Below are 16,567 nucleotides of genomic sequence, written 5' to 3' on the forward strand. Positions count from 1 at the left end.
CTTTATGCCTAGCAATACAAATAATTGCTTATTTTTGTGCAGAAAACAAGTAACATTTTTCTACTAAAATAAAGCAGAAAATTCATGGTCTGGTCCATATACCAAGAATTATAAATTTTAAAAAGATTTTCTTTATTTATCTTTAGAGGGGAAGGGAAAGAGAGAGGGAGAAAAATATCAATGTACAGTTGCCTCTCTTGGGTCCCCCAGTGGGAACTGGCCTGCAACTCAGACATGTGCAATTCACATGGGAATTGAACTGTGATCCCTCAGTTGCAGGCCATCCCTCAATTCATTGAGCTACATCAGCCAGAACCAAGAATTATAATTTTTAATTCAAACTTATCCTCCTGTTTTTTCCAGTATATTTTGAAAGAAGGATGTTTACTGTATACTTTATTGTGTCTGTTTAATACTATTCACCCTTGAGCCACCAATGGAGATTTCCTTAAATTTGAATCTTGAAGTACATCAGAGATAAAGCACTTACCTTCTGTGAGCTGGACAGGTGAGAGTGAATATTCCTACTCCTTAGACGCTTGTAGTCACACAAATAGTATATAGATAAAGCTCAAAACTCTTCTAACCCCTTCATAAGCCACCCCCACCCCACCCCATTTACTTTGCACAGGTACTGCCCTCTGGTGATCACATTTGAAATGGCACCTCTCAATAGAATCAAACTGTTTTTTTGTGTTTTGTTTTTTTTTCCCACCCCCTGGTCATGCCTAGGAGGCAAACCAGAAAAAGTCAGTGTCAAGTGAATGTGGGGCTCCTTGTTGAAAAGTCAATAAGCTTTTGAGGATGGTGAAGGCAGAGTATTAAACCTACCAGCAGCCCTTAGTGACTGCACAGACTGTGAACCCATGAAGCTAAACTTTTCCAGCAGGGCAAAGGAATGTACTCATCCACCAAGTCAATTTCACCCCAAACTCAACTCCTAAAAACCATGCATACTTACTACTAGTGTCACACTTAAAAGTTTGAACTGTAGGCTTTCTTGCTAGAAATGATCAAAAGGGCAAATTTTCTAAATGCCTCAGTAGACACATGGGGTCTTAAGGGTGCAAGTGCATGCCTACTAATGTTCATACTTTTCAGACAATGACATTAGTGATACCAGTGACACCATGGAAAACATCAGTGGTAAGGATGGGCAGTTTATGCAAAGCGTTAAACCCACATCTGTGACCATTCAGGGATCTGCCACACAGTCTGGGTTATGCTTTACTCTGGGTACTCTCCAGAGTAAAAGACATGCTGTTGTGCTTCTACCTCCATTCAGTTGTTAGAAGAATGAAAGGTGCTTTATGGACCATCTGGTTTGACCTAATAAGAGAATAACATTTAGAATTCAGGTTTCAGGGCAGGGCCATGTTTTCTAAAGTAATACTGCAATAGCTCCTGGCTGTCTTTCAATTCCCAGAGGATTCAGATTGTCTAAATATGGGCTGTAATGTCACAAGGCAGCCAGACCGCCTCAGATTTGGGTTCTATTGCACTCACGGTTGTAAAGGTCAAGAAGAAAGTGCAGTGTCTATCACAAACAGAAGTGATAGATCACATTAGACAAGGGCAGGTGGCCCAGATGATTAGCAGCTACTGTTTAAGCAAGGCACCTGTCACATAGTTATCATCATGGAACCACAGGAAGTTCAATGTCACTGTCAACAAAGAAATCAAAGTCTCCACTCCGAGTTCATTCTGGACCTTAATTCCTTGTCCCAAATATACACACCATCAGCCACTATTTTTGCCTCTCCCCTGGAACTAAGGCAATCTATTAACACACACATCTCCCCTAAAATAAGTCTAACTTGTTAACTCAGCTGAGGCATGTCTTATGTTATGGGCTTTTATTTTAGTTATTCACAGCTTTTCAAGGCCATGTGGAAATGGTAACCCTCAGACCACACTGAGAGGGCTTGTTGCACAAAATTCCCCTGGGTTGAAATCAAGACTGGACATCATTGACCTTCAATCTTTTCCTCATCCTCAAGCCTGCCCTACATTCCCCACCTTTGCCAGGCTCCATTGAAGCCCCTCTGCTAGCCTTACTACCACCCGCTCCAAACTCCTCCCTGAATAAAATGTCTGTATTCCTGGTGCCCTCAATCTTACAAACCTTCATCACTCCTCAGAATCCTAGTTCCCAACAGGAAGCTAATCTCATCTTTCCTTTGATTCTTATCCCATGTCTCCTGTTTCATAACATTTTTTTGCCTAGAACATATGCTTTACCCTCTTTCACGAATCTGAGAACACTAATCTGAGTCTTCAAAGCCCTGCTCTTTTTCCAAACCCTGTGTCTCTCCCCACATACCCATCCTAGTCTGGGAGAATGGTTCCTCTCTCTTAACTGCACAAGCTCCAGTGGTCCCTCCCTCATCACTTAGGTCAGCCTCTTACTTGTCTGCCTCAGCCCTATCCTGAGCTTTCTTAATTAACCAAACTCTCCTTTATCACTTTCTCATGCCCCCTTTAATTTATATAGTGCCTAATACCCAAAACCCATATGCTTTATATTTCCCCATTAGGATCCTGAGAAGATCCTATTTCTTTTGACCCCCTCTGTATGCACACCTCTGCCTACTCGCAGTCCACCTCTTACCAGAAGATTCAGTCCACTACCTCAGAGGACCCAAGTAGGATGTATAAGGGAACCGGGAAAGATATTTCTTTTTTTATTTTCCAAGTTTTGACTGCATACAGTAAAGATAGGTGTGTGCACTTTGTACACATAACAGAAATCCAAGAAAAAGACACGGATTTGTTCCCTGAGTTCCATTTAAAAAAAAAAAACCAGGGCCTCCCAGACCAGTCGTGGGGGCTGATGACACAGGTACCTGCATTTTACTCGACTTTCTGGAGTTCATGACAGAGCAGTTTTCAAAACTTTGTAATCTTTTCCTTGAAGGTGAGTAAACATGTATGTACAATGCAAACACTGCTGCTGTGTAGGCCATTGCATAGGTGCAGGGGTTCACACCTGCCTTTTCTATCAGATTGTAAGACTAAAGTAAACTCATCCTGAGAGAAATGTGGGAAGTCAGGTCATCTTTGGCTGTGGACAGCAATTCAGAAAGAAGGCAGGGCAAATGAAATCAGTTACTTGGAAAATTGCAACTAGACTTTAATAAATTGGATAATTTGAAAATAAGATAAGGATGGGCACTGTAAGAGAGGCAAATAATCTGCTAATTATAAGGAGTTGATGTGAGAGTGAAAGATGCATCTAACAAATTTAAAGAAGCAAGAGAGGCATCTTAAATATCATGAGTCAGTATTGTGAGGCAGAATGCAATACCCTTGAAAGGCAATGCTTAGAAGATTTTAAGAACAAGAGAAAAATAAAATCAAAGACACCTCTGTTTGCTATTTGGCTTTACAAAAAAGAAATGTAAAGAAAATCATTTAATGAAATTGTCCCAGTTTGTCTTTCTACCTCATGCTTTCAACACTCCTCACAGAAGTTAATCTTTTACCTTCCCAGAGAGATGAGTCACAGACACCAGGAAAATTAAATACAAAATCAGGGGCTGATGGAGATAAGGCCAGCAGGATCTGGGAGTATTGTGGCGGCAATGAACAAATTCACACAGACTACAGAAATCCTATGGAGAAGAGGGATGGCATTGCTGCTCTCTAAGTGAGAGAGGGGGACCTGGCCCATGCCTAGATAGGTTTTTATTGCATTCCTTGCTACATTAGAAGGAGGATTGTCCTCATTTAGTATGCACAGGTTGGCTGTAGGTGATTACCTTTTGCAGATAACAAAGAGAAGTATGTTGCTAATTACTTCAAAGAGAAGGATGTTACAGATCAGAGAAACAAATGGTTGAACTGGTTATACTCCCTACTTGGGAGGGTTAGCACAGAATTTGGGAAGTTACAGGAAGCACTTCCTGCCTCAATTAAGAGTGAGAAAGTTTTAGCAAAAGTAGTTTTTATAGCAGGCTAGGTACAATGCAAGCATGATTCCTCATGGGTAAACCTCTCTATGGCCATTGTCCTGAATGCCACTGGCTCCCCACTGGTTTTCCACGTGAAGGCTAAACTACACCATGTGAAGCGGTTCCCTACATGCAATCACAAATTGCAATTTCATCATCTCTGGAGAAAATGCTCTAAAAATATACAGGTCAGAGGCTGGCATTTCAAGAGGTACCTGTGTAAAGGTCAACAATTACTCTGAAGAACACAAATGGCTCTTGTTGATAGCAAAACTCCTTTCTGCAGAACTACATCTCTTTCAGCCAAGACCAAGTTTTCATCACCATGAGTTATTGCAATTTATAAAGAGGTGCAAAATAACTGAGAGTCAGTCCCTGAAAAAAGCCATAATTTGATCTCCCAGAACTCTATGCTTCTGAAAATTTACATTTACACCCCGATTTTTCTCTGCAGTAACATTCCCTCTCTTCGAATGTAATCTTTAAAGATAAAGTGTGGACTTGATCCTACAACACGGCTGGAGTCACATGATTTGGCCTAAGAGCAGAAGAACTGACTTTTACCACTTTGTTTGCTTTGATGAAGGTTTTTCTACAGAACACGTGGTGGGAATTTTGTCACTTGAGGTTAAGGAGCTTCACCCTCTCACTTCACCTATAGTCTCTCAGTACTGTACTGCTTTTCAGGAGGTACCAAATGACCAAGAGATCAAACTTAGCTTCATAAACTATAGATTCACTTCCAATTCTATGGGAATTGGTCTGAACTAGAACATTTGAGCTAAATTCCTGGGTTTATTACCAAAGCTTGCAATCATATCTCATTAATAGAAAGAACAGAAATGAACTAAACTAATCAAATAGTTTCACTGACATATAAATAATAATACTGGAGACTTTAGAAATCTTTTGAAAGCTATCTAAGAGAAAGACTATGATCAGTGTTGCTACCCACATGGTTGTCCCTGTGTCCATTCCCATTGTCTTCAACTGTGACCAGGTGCCTTCTGATATTTGCATGGAGATGTGACAGAGCTCAGATTCTGTGCACTGATTACCTGCTCCCACTGGTTCTCATAGGACTACTGCTCATCCTCAGAAAAACACAATGCTAAGTCCACTGTGGACATGATACAAATGAGACCAAATCAAGGCAGAGGCTTGTTTGAAATGTGACCTTCAGTCAATAATAATGACAACTTCAGCTCACATTTTTGAGTGTTTATTGACTTAATGTAAAGCTTTTAAGAACTATTCACCTGCAGACAAATATATTATGATAATGCAAGGAAACTTAATTTAGAATTCAATAACAAAGAGGAAGAAAGGAGGGTCACTCATGTAGCACATGCAGTTCAATGGACCGACTTTCATCCCTCCTGAAGGCATTACTGGCTACACACTTGTAAAACCCAGCATCTTCCCTCATGACTGGGTCTATGGTGAGTCTTCTGCTATCCCCAGACAGTTTTATTCTTTTTGTGAACTTCAGATCCACGCCATTGAACATCCACTTGATGGAGAGAAGGTCTGTGTAGCAGGTCAAAACCACAGCATTTTTATTCTCTGTTGCCCAATACATGCTGGCATGGAGGAAGGGCCCTTTCTTATATTCTGGAAAGAAACAGATAATATGAATCTTTGATATAGGGCTTGAGACATGGAGCCATGCTGTTTCCTCAGAGATCTCCACCACTCACAGTCCCCAGTGAGCTATGAAAATATGACCAGAATGTGATGCTGACTTTTGAAGAAAAAATATATCTAGTTTTAGGTGAAATTATGTAAAGTGAAATCTGTACCTCATTTCTGAGCCATATAACCACAGAGTGTAGGGAACTGATTCTCAGAACTTGGAAACGTAGCTCAACCCCCATGTGGAAAACCAGTGGGAGGTGAGTCAGCACCCAGGACCACACCCATATAGAAGTTCTCCCATGGGAAATCAGGCCTGCATCATACTTAGGATGCTTTGTGACTTGTGCTTCCTGAAGTCTGTGCTAATTCTCCCAAATATTGAAATCTAACCAGACCTGCCACTCTCATCATTCCCTTACATTTGTAACATTTTTCAACAGACTGAATTGAGGAGTTTGGGTCTAATCAGCCCTTGGGCTCTCTCTTGTCTTAATCTTTATTTGTGCTTTATGATGTACATGGAAGTTGTTTTCTTGTGATCATGTTTGAAAACAGCAAATACTAGGCTTCACACACCTAACAGCTACAACTGATTTAGAAAATAAAAAAGGGGGAAATGTTGGGAGCAGCCTTACCTGGTTTCAGAAGCTATAACACCCCCATTGCTAAGGCTGAGTGAGCGACCTTTGGACCATAAGCCACTAAGGAATCAAATGTTATCTTTCTGCCAGGAGTGCCATTTTTGCTCTTTTTTCTATATCTGGCCCCCAATGCTTGATCAATATTCCAATGATGGATAAAATGCCACAAGGCTGCAATTTGGGAAGGAATCTGAGACCTTAAGAAGTTTGTCTGCACTCTGTGTATCCTACATGAAATGTCAAAACGGGACCTGAAACAAAATACAGAGTGGAATGGAGGTAGTGTCCAGGGCTGTCAGTCCTGTCTGTGAAGTAGGAGTCACCTCACTCAACCCACAGGCATCAGAGAGAAAATACTCACCATACACAAAAAGCAGCGCAGATCCTATGTATATTTCTGATTTTGGAAGATGGACTACTACGGTGTACATTCCTGTTTCATTTGTGGTGGCATTTTTCAACAGCAAGGATCCATCATCAGTTATCACCCCTAATCCATGGTCTCCAGGACCACTTAAATATTCACCGAATTGGTCCACCATAAAAAATGCAATTACATTGTTTGAGTCCGAAATGTGCCCCTTGTACCACACGATGCCTAGAACCTCAGGAGGCTTATTGAACATACGCAGAAGCACATCTTTTCCTTTCTCAGTGTGGTTCGACTCAACGCTGATTTTGGCTGAGGTGGGCGGACTCCAGAAGGTTAGGAGTAAAACTAGAAAATTAAAAAAAAAGGATTAATAATTACATTTATGTATTGGGATAGAAAGATGAGGCCCCAAATCCTGAGTAGGTTTCTTTATCTCTCAGCCTTGGTCTGCAGGTGAGTGTGTGTCTTTCATGGTCAAGGTCAACAGCTTGGTCCCCATTACTTCAGCATCTCTGAAGCAGCTATTTGTTCTGTTTCAAATAGTATTCCCCAGGCATTTGTCTTGGTCACCTCCTCACTGTGCATAGACCAATGTTGAAACTCAGGGGCAAGTTTGAAAGTCCCATTTGCTGACCACATTCTCTAAAATTATCTGCCTTCCCTTTCTGGCCTGTCTTGCTCTGTTTTTTTCATGGCACTTCTGGGTACCTGACTTCAAATCTACACCTCTTCTTGTCCCTCTCTCCTCTATAAAAAAAAAGGGGGGGGGGCTTTCTTATAGCAGGCCTTATCTGATCTTGAACCTTCAGTGACTCCAACAGCCTGGAAATACATGTTGATGAATGAACGAGTGCTGTACCTCCAGAGATTTACTTGCCCATTTCTGGGGTCTTCAGTAAAGACAATGTTTAGTACCCCTCATTAAATTTTTCTTGTGTTTTCTGACATAAATCATATTTGTCATTACCAGTTTTCATAATTCAATACTCAGTGATGAATAACAAGAAATGAACGTCAATCCAGGTTTCCCTGACTCCCACCAGTCCCAGATTATGAGATTTTCCTCTTACTGGGCCCCCTTCCCCATCATACTATGCTCCTTGTCCTTCTCCTTCAGGTCCAAACAGAAGCCTTCCCTCTTTTCTAAGAGCCCTGGTATTTTTAAGAGTCTCCAGCCCAGATTGTTAGCCTACTACCCCAAGAAATTGTCTCCTACTCACCAACCAGCAGGGGCCCTTGCCAGTGCACAAGTCCTCTGTGGGAAGAGACTGACAGGAATCCCATGGTGTATGTTGTCTGTTCTCTGACTGCCTCTTTGGGAGAAGCTTGAGATTCGTTGATGGTTAGAGGCACCTCTGTCCAGAATGGTGCAATGTGCTGTGTGTCCTACCTGTGGGCTGAGCTTTATTCTGGGGCAAGGTTACCAATCATGTCATGTGGGCTGGGGGCAGGGAGTATGCACATGACCATCTAACTCACTGCTCATGTTTCTGCTACCCTTTGCCCTTCTAACCAGTACAGTCTTTCTATAATATGGTTACTTTGGAACTCCTGAACACACTCAATACCACACAAACACACATGCAAATACATGCATGCATACACACACACACACACACTCACACTGTATCAGAAAAAGCTAAAGCCTGGGGATTCTGGGTCTAGGGCTCTCTCCGCAGTTTCCTGTCAGGTATCCAGTGGTCTTTCACAAATCCTTTCTCTCTCTCTCTCTCTCTCCTTCTCTCACATTTGGTTCTCCCCTTCAGAACAGTAGTTCTTGAGGTAAGTCACAGAAACCTGTCACAAGGAGGTCACTCCTGCTGTGTATTCACTTCACCTCTGAAACATTGTAAACATTGCAATACCCAGGAGACCCCTTAAAATGCAGGTTAAGCAGCTGTCCAGCTTATGTGGGTGCCCATTGAGAGTGAGATCCCTTGATGTGAAAGTAGAAACCCCTCTTCTGCTCTTCTGTGTACAGGGAAAGTCTCCAGATCCTGATAAACTGCAGATTCTAACTGGATGCAGTGAACCAGAGACTCTGTATCTTACAGGCTCTGGGGGGAAGTTGATCTTAATCATGGCCTATGGAGCTCACTTGCAATAGTAAGGCAAATGGGGACACAGGTTTTCTGAGAGGATGACACAATAATTCCAGCATTGGCCTCTGCTGTGTCTTTAGCTTGGGTCTGTCAGCATTACACACAGAGACCCAGATATCATGAAGAAAGGGCATTATTTGTTTTTGACACAGAAACGCATCTGGGCACCAGGTCTTCCCCATGTTCTCAAAAGCTCTCTGGTTTTATTCTTTCCCACATGAAGGTAACAGAAATAAGTCTGTGAATGAGAAGTGGTCAAACATGGCCATAATTTCAAAACAGACCCATCTTCTATCTCAGGTTGTCATCAGACTTGCTTTTGCTTCCCAGGATATAAACTCAAAACCAGAATTCTTAATAGGACATACAGTTTTGAGTGTGAAGGGGGAGATGTCCTCTGTGTCCCCAGAAGAAGAGACTGTGGTAAAAGTTTGGGTGGCTGTTGGCTGCCTGGTCCTCAACAGACAGTTTCAGGAAGATTTCTGCTCTCCCAGTCTGTTTATAGGACCAGTCCTTGGGCTGCTGGTTATTGGGACAACTTCAGAGTTATCCCTTGGCAGATTCTTTGTCATCACCAGACTTGCCCATGGGTGATGGCATATATGGCCTAGAGAGCAGCACAGCAACCCCGGAGAGAGGAGGTGCTCCTAGGCTCGGTCAAGTTAAAAATAAACAAACAAACAAACAAACAAAAACCCTCCAGGCTTATACAGCAATGTATTGAGTTTATCTGATCCAAACTGACCTCATATGTCTTGGAGAAAGGACTCAAATTCTTTGAACAAAGGCAGTTTTTCAGCTCATTTTATACATTAGTATCAAAGTAGATTATAAAAGTTGCTTAAAATCCAGAAGGAAGTGACAGAAATCATAGCAAAGAAATCACCAGAATTTTTAAAAAATATTTTATTATTTATTTATCTTTACAGGGGAAGGGGGGGAAGGAGAGAGGGAAACATCAATGTATGGTTGCCTTTTGTGCGTCCCCTGCTGGGAACTGGCCTGCAGGGAACCGGCCTGCAACCCAGGCATGTGCCCTGACTGGGAATCGAACGGCAATCGTGTGGTTCGCAGGCCCGCGCTCAATCCACTGAGCTACACCAGCCAGGGCAGAATTTTTTAAAAGAAGGCAAAATGGACAATCACACATTTTTTACTTTGGTGGGTAGAGGATAATTAGCATTTACAGAACACAGAGAAGATGAACAGGGGGCCAGATAACACAAAGGATGCTGTGGTCTCATACAATTGTTCCAGACTCTGTGACATGAATGGTCCAGAGAAGAAAATCACTCTGATGTATCAAACTCATGCTCTTGAAGATGCACAAAAATGGGTCAGGGCTCACAAAAGTTAAAGACTAAATGTTCTTAAGAAAAATACAGGCCTGGGATGTGATAACCTGCAGTGATAGAAATTTCTGATCAGAATATTTTCTGAGTATTGTCAGGCCTGCCATGGGACCCCTGAGCTTGTCAGGGTTACTTCATGGCCCCTTTCTGATAACAGTGTCTGGAAGTAGCAGGTGGAACAGAGCAGCCAAGAAGGAGGACTCTTGAAAAGTCTGTTGAAGTAGAGGGTGAAAATTAGGCTAGTTGTCTATTTTCACCAAAGCCAGGTTCCAGCATGTGTGTCTTTTTCATGTGTGTCTCAATGTGGTGCGTTAGAGGACAGAGGCAGACCTGCAGCCGATGTCAGGTGCTGCACAGGTTTTCCGAGGTGTACATGGTGAGCCTAGTGAGAAGGCAGGCATTGTCCTGAATATTATGAATCCAATGTCAGGAGAATTGTCCCACCAGCAGCATGTGCTGAGCCAGACAGAGCTCTCTGATTCCAAGTATCCAAAAGAAGGGCTTGGTGAAGGTTCTACCGAGGCTTTTGGAAGAGGGTGCTGGCCTGGAAGGTCCATCTGAACTATGCCCTGTGTGTCTACCATCACTACATTGAGATGTTGCATATAAGTTATTTCTGTGTCCCTGTCTGAGTACAGGGTGCAAGAGCAGGAGCATCTCGAGGTAAATACTCAACTAAGGACTCTGTGTATTTATTAGAAGAACAGAGGTTGTTTTTAGAACCCTCACCCCCTCTGAGATGAAAGCAACCATAGATATTGAGTTTTCCTGCTCCGTTTTACACAGGAAGTTTCCCTTGTTCCCCAGAACATCGTGACCTAGACAGATGTCTTCAGAAAGAACAGGCAGCTGTCCCACAGACCAAGAATTTTGGTAATAAAAAGTGTTCCCTGATTCCTAAAAGGTCAGGGTGTGCTCTTTCCTCCCCTGTCAGTAACGTTTCCAGGGGTTTAGAATCCAGTGTTTCTGTCAGGTCAGGAATCTGTGAGAACAGGAAAAACAAAGGCCTGGTGTGATGAAAAATAACTCACAAGGTGAAACTTAGGAAGGCTTTGGCTTTGGAGAAATAAATGCATTCCGACCCCTCACTATTAGGAAGTACCTTTTGTTCCTCCTGACTGTATGAGAAATATAGCCTGTCCCTAGTATGTCCCCAAGCAGGCATCCTCCTCCTACCATGCTGACACCAGTGCCTTTGTGTCTGTAAGAACATAATTTGACTGCGAGCATCACACAAAGAGTGATAGGCTTCCCTTGTGCAGTTTTTCTTGATGATTTAGCAAGTGTTTACAGAGCATCTGTCATGTGTCAGGCTCCTGGCTGTTCTCTGGAAACTCCAAACAGAATAAGACAAGTGTGAGCCCTGTGCTCATTGACTTTACCTTGTAACACAGACAGGCTGTCAGGTAAATCATGGCTCTAGGAACTTAATTATAATGAAGTGAAGGACTTCAAAAAATTTCTGGTCCCTCCAGAGTATATAATTGAGTCTTGCCTGGTCTGGGGAATATGGAGTGAACTTCTGGGCAAGTATCCACTTGGCTGAAATCTGGAGAGTTAGTGGAAATTTAGTCCATTAAGAACAGAGGGTGTTAAAAAAAAAGCTTCCTCAGAATATTGACCTATGTAGGAGTGATGCTTGGCTGGATAGAAGAGTAGACAGAGTCCATTTTGGGAGCTTGAAGAGTTAGAAAAACTGTGGAATGAGTGATACTGTTGAGGTTGGTCCCCTGTTGCACTATGAGTTCTGCTTAGGTGGAGTAGCAGGGCCCAAAAAAGGCTGCTTTTGCAGAAAAATTCTGGTGCCCCCTGTGGATGAGTAGAAAAAACAGCAAGAAAATGTCATGTTACAATTCGGTAGCTTTTTTTTTTTTAATTTTGGGCTTGGTATTAAACTTTTACTTTAGGCAATTTTTCATAAAACTATGTGTAATTTTAATATAGTTATTGAAGTATAGTTGAATATAATGAGCTTAACACATTGAAAATATCCAATGTATGATGTTTTCACATGTATGAACCTGAGAAGTTGAAAATAAAGACCATGTCTCTTGGAATTAAAGTTTTCTCCTGGCCTCTTATAATCTCATTTTTCTTCATCTTGTAACCTCTGTTTTTACTGTGAAGAAATCTCCCTTCAGCTTTTTTTATTATAAATTAATTGGTACTTTCTGGAATTTCCAAAAAATTATCATAAACTATGTTATATGAGGCTAAATTTGGCTTTTTCACATATTTTTTTTCTTTTTACACTCTAGTTATACCTCACTCCAGGGATCCATTCATATTTATTGTCTATTCACAAATCATGGACACTTGAGCTGTTTCTGGTTTAGAGCTCTAACAATAACCCTGCCATGAACTTGTGTATGCAAAAGTCTTTCACACAAAGAATCAGCACTTGTAAAACCACTGAATATCTATAGAAAGAGAAGTTAGGGAGTTACCCCAGGATGTCTGGTCTCAAGGTCGCACTGTATAAGCACACTAAGAAGTTAAAAAACAGGTGCTTCTTCACATAACACTGTTTCTGCCACAGCCCACCCATCAGTCACCACAGTAGCAGAAACAATAGCTCTGTTTTTCTTCCAGTTTCTAAATTATGAACCAGTGTACCTCAGAAAATGCATTTAATTCACATCTGGACTTTCAATCTCTAAAAGCAGGGGAAAGGTGGTGTTTAAATTTTCAATCCCTTTGATCCATGGAAAAATCCCTCCAAAAAAGAAGCACAGATGCCAAGTGCCCACTAATAATACAGAGCCCACCTGTAGGCTGTGTTCCTCTGGGTGAGTGACCCCACCACGAGATACATCAGTTCTCACATGTGATGTCACAAAACTACGTTTGGTCTTCTTTCTTGGATTTTAGAAAAGAGCAGCTAACTCCTATGGAATTCTAGGGGATGAGGGTGATAAGAGTATCTTCTGTCATAATGACACAACTCTGGGAATTCCTCTGCATAGTTGCAGAGTGAGGGCAGGTCACCAGAAAGAACTAGATCTGATTAGAAGCTTGACATTTTCATCTATCAACGTAAGAAATGTTTCAACCTGACATGACTTTTTATCAGTTTACTTGTTCCAAACATGACAATAAGTGAGGGAAACAAACCCACAATGTACTGAGAGAATGTTCTGAAACATGGCAATGTTGCCCCTTAGTTCATACAGTACAGTGAAAGCCAGAGGCGTAAGGGGTTACAGGAAATCCGTGGGCTACCCATTAAGGAGTTGGAGGATGCAAAGTGCAGAAATCTCTGAGACTGGGTAAAGAGTAAAACAAATGGACACAACAGTGAAGTTGGTTGGTACAGGAAAGATAGCAGTTCACAATAAACACAATGACCAGAGTAATGAGAGGGTATGTGGTCTCTGCTATGGTGAAGTGAGGGGTCTAGAATAAAGAAAATTTCCCTGCCATTTGAAAGGTATGTTTTGTTAAAGGAAAAAAAAATAAAATAAACATGTCATTTAAGGTAAAGATCCACTTGTCAGGAAAGATATTGGCCTTGGACATGACTACTCACCACAACTCACTTGTGGTTAAAATTTTAATTTCACACCATCGTATGTGGTTACTTCATGTCTCTGAATCTGTAAGCCCCACCACACAGGCCTCCACTGAGCTTGTCAGGTTTAGCACGTGGTTCCATTTTTTCCACACTTCCTTCTTTAGTTATAAATCAGTGTAAAAGATGCATTGGTGACCAATCCTTTGGTTAGATAATATTTTCTCATGTGCTAGGGTAAGATTGTTAGGAAGTCTTAGTATTTGTTTTGCTGATCGATAAACAAATTGTGATGCAGCAAGACCTTCATTTTGGATGGAAGTCAAGGCTGAATGTTGTCAAAAGAGAAAAGCAGGTAAATGGGAGCAGTCAGTCTCACAAGCCTTTAGTGGAAAAACAGTCTGAGTCATTTTGAATCTAGAAGCTTTCATGATATAAATTGTGCTGGCTTCGTTTCTCTGTATATTGAATCCTGTATTACATTTACTTCTAATTTGACAGCACACTATACACCAATCCAGTTTTACCAACTGACCATTAGATGAGGTCATGGTTACTATGTCCATCTATTATTAATTATTCATTATTAATCTTATTTTTGCTAACTGTACACTAGGAAGCTGTCACCTTAAAGTTTATTTGGGGACCAGGCTTTAAGAAAACAATGACCTAAAGTATAATTAGCATCCAAAAGTTCCACAGGTGAGGACAGTAAGAGTTTCATAAGTACATTTCCTCTGCTTCAGCAGCAGGCATGGAGGGCTGTGTTTTATAGCAACTTCAGCTTCCATTTGAATAATATAGTTAGCAGCCTCTATTGAGTTACGATATGAGTATATTCATATAATTATTTTCTAGCATTTATTCATAAAATTCCTTTCTTAATATTTCTATTCAAGCAACATTCTACAACTTTATTTTATCTTAGTTATTTTCTTTTCACTCAGAAATAACTAACTTAGCAGGACAAATGACTTACTCTTTTAAAAAAAGATTTTATAAATTTCTTTTTAGAGACAGGAGAAAGAAGAGTGAAGGAGAGGGAGGGAATCATCAATGTGTGCTTGATTCTCACATGGCCCTACAAGGCATGTGCCCTAACTGAGTGTCGAACTGTTAACCCTTTGATTTATTGGTTCTGCTCAGTCTACTGATCCACACCAGCCCGAGATAAACACTTCACTTTTAAACTTTCTTAAACCACACACACTCACAAAACTTTTTCTTCTTTTGCAATAGCATTTCTTCTAAATTTCAAGACTTTTCCAGAATGAATCCCTGCTTAGGGCAAGATTGCCTAAGGTTAAACATTAATGGATGAATTCTTGACTTTGTGTGGCAAGAATTTCACAAAACAATTTGGGGTGATTTTGAGAGTATATTCATTTGAGCAGGGGACAATGATAGTAGGAAGGACCAAGGATAAAAAGAGTATCAGAAGAGAGACAGGGTGGGGCTGCTTTTATTCTCTTAAAACATTATGGGAAACATGTCATACGAGGAGGGGCTGCTATCAACTTATTTCAGAGTCACAGAAAAGGGGCCTTTTGGAAAGGTTAAGGGGTTTGCTTGGGGCAAGCTGCTGCTGCCATGCTCCCTTACTCTAAGTCTCCTAGGAACACCTCAGAGATGACAACAAAGAAAATTTACTCACCTCTAAAAAACATCAGTATGTGTGCCTCAAGAAGTTTGCACTCCCTACCTCCTGTTTAGCTCAGTGGACTGAGCATGAGCCCACAAACTAAAAAGTCACTGATTCAGATTCCAGTGAGAGCACATGCCTGGGTTGCAGGTGAGTTCCCCTGTTGGGCACGTTCAAGGGGTGACCTATCGATCTTTTTCCTCATGCATTAATGTTTCTCTCTCTCTTGTTAAATCTCCATTGACTGTCTAAAATATGACTAAATAAAATGTTTTAAAAATAAAAACAAGAGTGAACACTGTAATCTGTGTTAAGGGTTTCAAAAGGTGAAATTTTTAGGCGAGGTCTCAAGGAGGAACACAAAATAATATTCATCAGGGTTTCCAGGTGTACCCTTTTCAGGGTTGTGGTCTCCACTACTTGGTCAGTACCAGGCCAGAAGATCTAAATTGCTTGACCAGCTATATGTAAGAAGAAGAAAGGCCACCCTGAAAGCAAGGTCCAGCACATTTCATTTATTGCTATGAACCTGGGCCTTTCGCATGGGTAAATTTTTGTATCCAGCTTTAAATTGCTCAACCACTCCCATTTCACTTGCAAAGGAATATTTCTAGCTTCCTATTAACCTGCCTGAAAACAAAAACTGTAAGGAGCATTTTTTTGTAAATTGAAAGTTATCATATACATCCTAGAAATTATTAACTGTTGTGTTATATACACACTGAGAAAAAACCAAAGATCAACTATAAGTATTGTTATGACTAATTTTAGCAGACAGGTAAAGACCATCAAACTTCCAACATCCAACATCAATTTGTAGCTGTAAGCATTTGTCAATATCTTGACATAGCTGTCTCTCTCTGACACCAGCAACCTATTGTCCTTGAAATATGTTCAATTGTGATGATTAGGGTCAAGCATCAGAGACAGGGGTAGCTATTCTTTGGTTGTTGGGCCCCTGATAAATTTTTTTCCTAATAATGTTGGTGAGTGTATTTAACAAATATCTCCTTCATTAGACACAATATGTCATTTTCTTGGAAGTCATCCTCATTGCCTAGCTCTGTACCTGTGAAATGAATATCACTAATTTATTATTTCTTTTAAGTTGATTAATAAGTTTTGATAATAATGCTGAATATCTCCTTTTATTAAGGTTGATCTATATGTCCCTCTGTTTAGATGTAAAGGGTGAGCAGTGACTACTGAATGAGGAGAAAAGCTGTGTGTTTAACAAAAGGAGTAAATTTTATGTGAAAAGGCTTTTTGGATATAGGGGGTTAAAAGAGTATAAATTTTAGGTAAGTTTTAATTGCACATTTTGTATATTTCAAAAATCACAAAATTATTGTGAT

The 16,567-nt window shown here is 40.8% G+C and overlaps 1 protein-coding gene across 1 annotated transcript; it reads right to left on the minus strand.

The window, feature by feature from the left end:
* Positions 1–5,286: 5,286 nt before the first annotated feature.
* Positions 5,287–7,889, minus strand: LOC128625916 (carcinoembryonic antigen-related cell adhesion molecule 21-like). Its single transcript, XM_053655735.1, has 3 exons — positions 7,826–7,889; positions 6,594–6,950; positions 5,287–5,567 (listed from the first exon to the last, which is right to left on the minus strand). Exons 1-3 carry the CDS (start codon positions 7,887–7,889, stop codon positions 5,287–5,289), a joined length of 702 nt encoding a protein of 233 aa, XP_053511710.1.
* Positions 7,890–16,567: the final 8,678 nt, after the last annotated feature.

This window comes from Artibeus jamaicensis, unplaced genomic scaffold (genome assembly GCF_021234435.1).
Source record: "Artibeus jamaicensis isolate MK-2021 breed Jamaican fruit bat unplaced genomic scaffold, CSHL_Jam_final scaffold_11, whole genome shotgun sequence".
Taxonomy (NCBI): Eukaryota; Metazoa; Chordata; class Mammalia; order Chiroptera; family Phyllostomidae; genus Artibeus; species Artibeus jamaicensis.

Coding starts and splice junctions, on each gene's coding strand:
- LOC128625916 (XM_053655735.1), bottom strand. CDS start 7,889: ATGGGATTCCTGTCAGTCTCTTCCCACAGAGGACTTGTGCACTGGCAA. Junction 6,951..7,825: donor GCAAGGGCCCCTGCTGGTTG/GTGAGTAGGAGA, acceptor TTAATTTTCTAG/TTTTACTCCTAACCTTCTGG. Junction 5,568..6,593: donor TGCGCTGCTTTTTGTGTATG/GTGAGTATTTTC, acceptor GTTTCTTTCCAG/AATATAAGAAAGGGCCCTTC.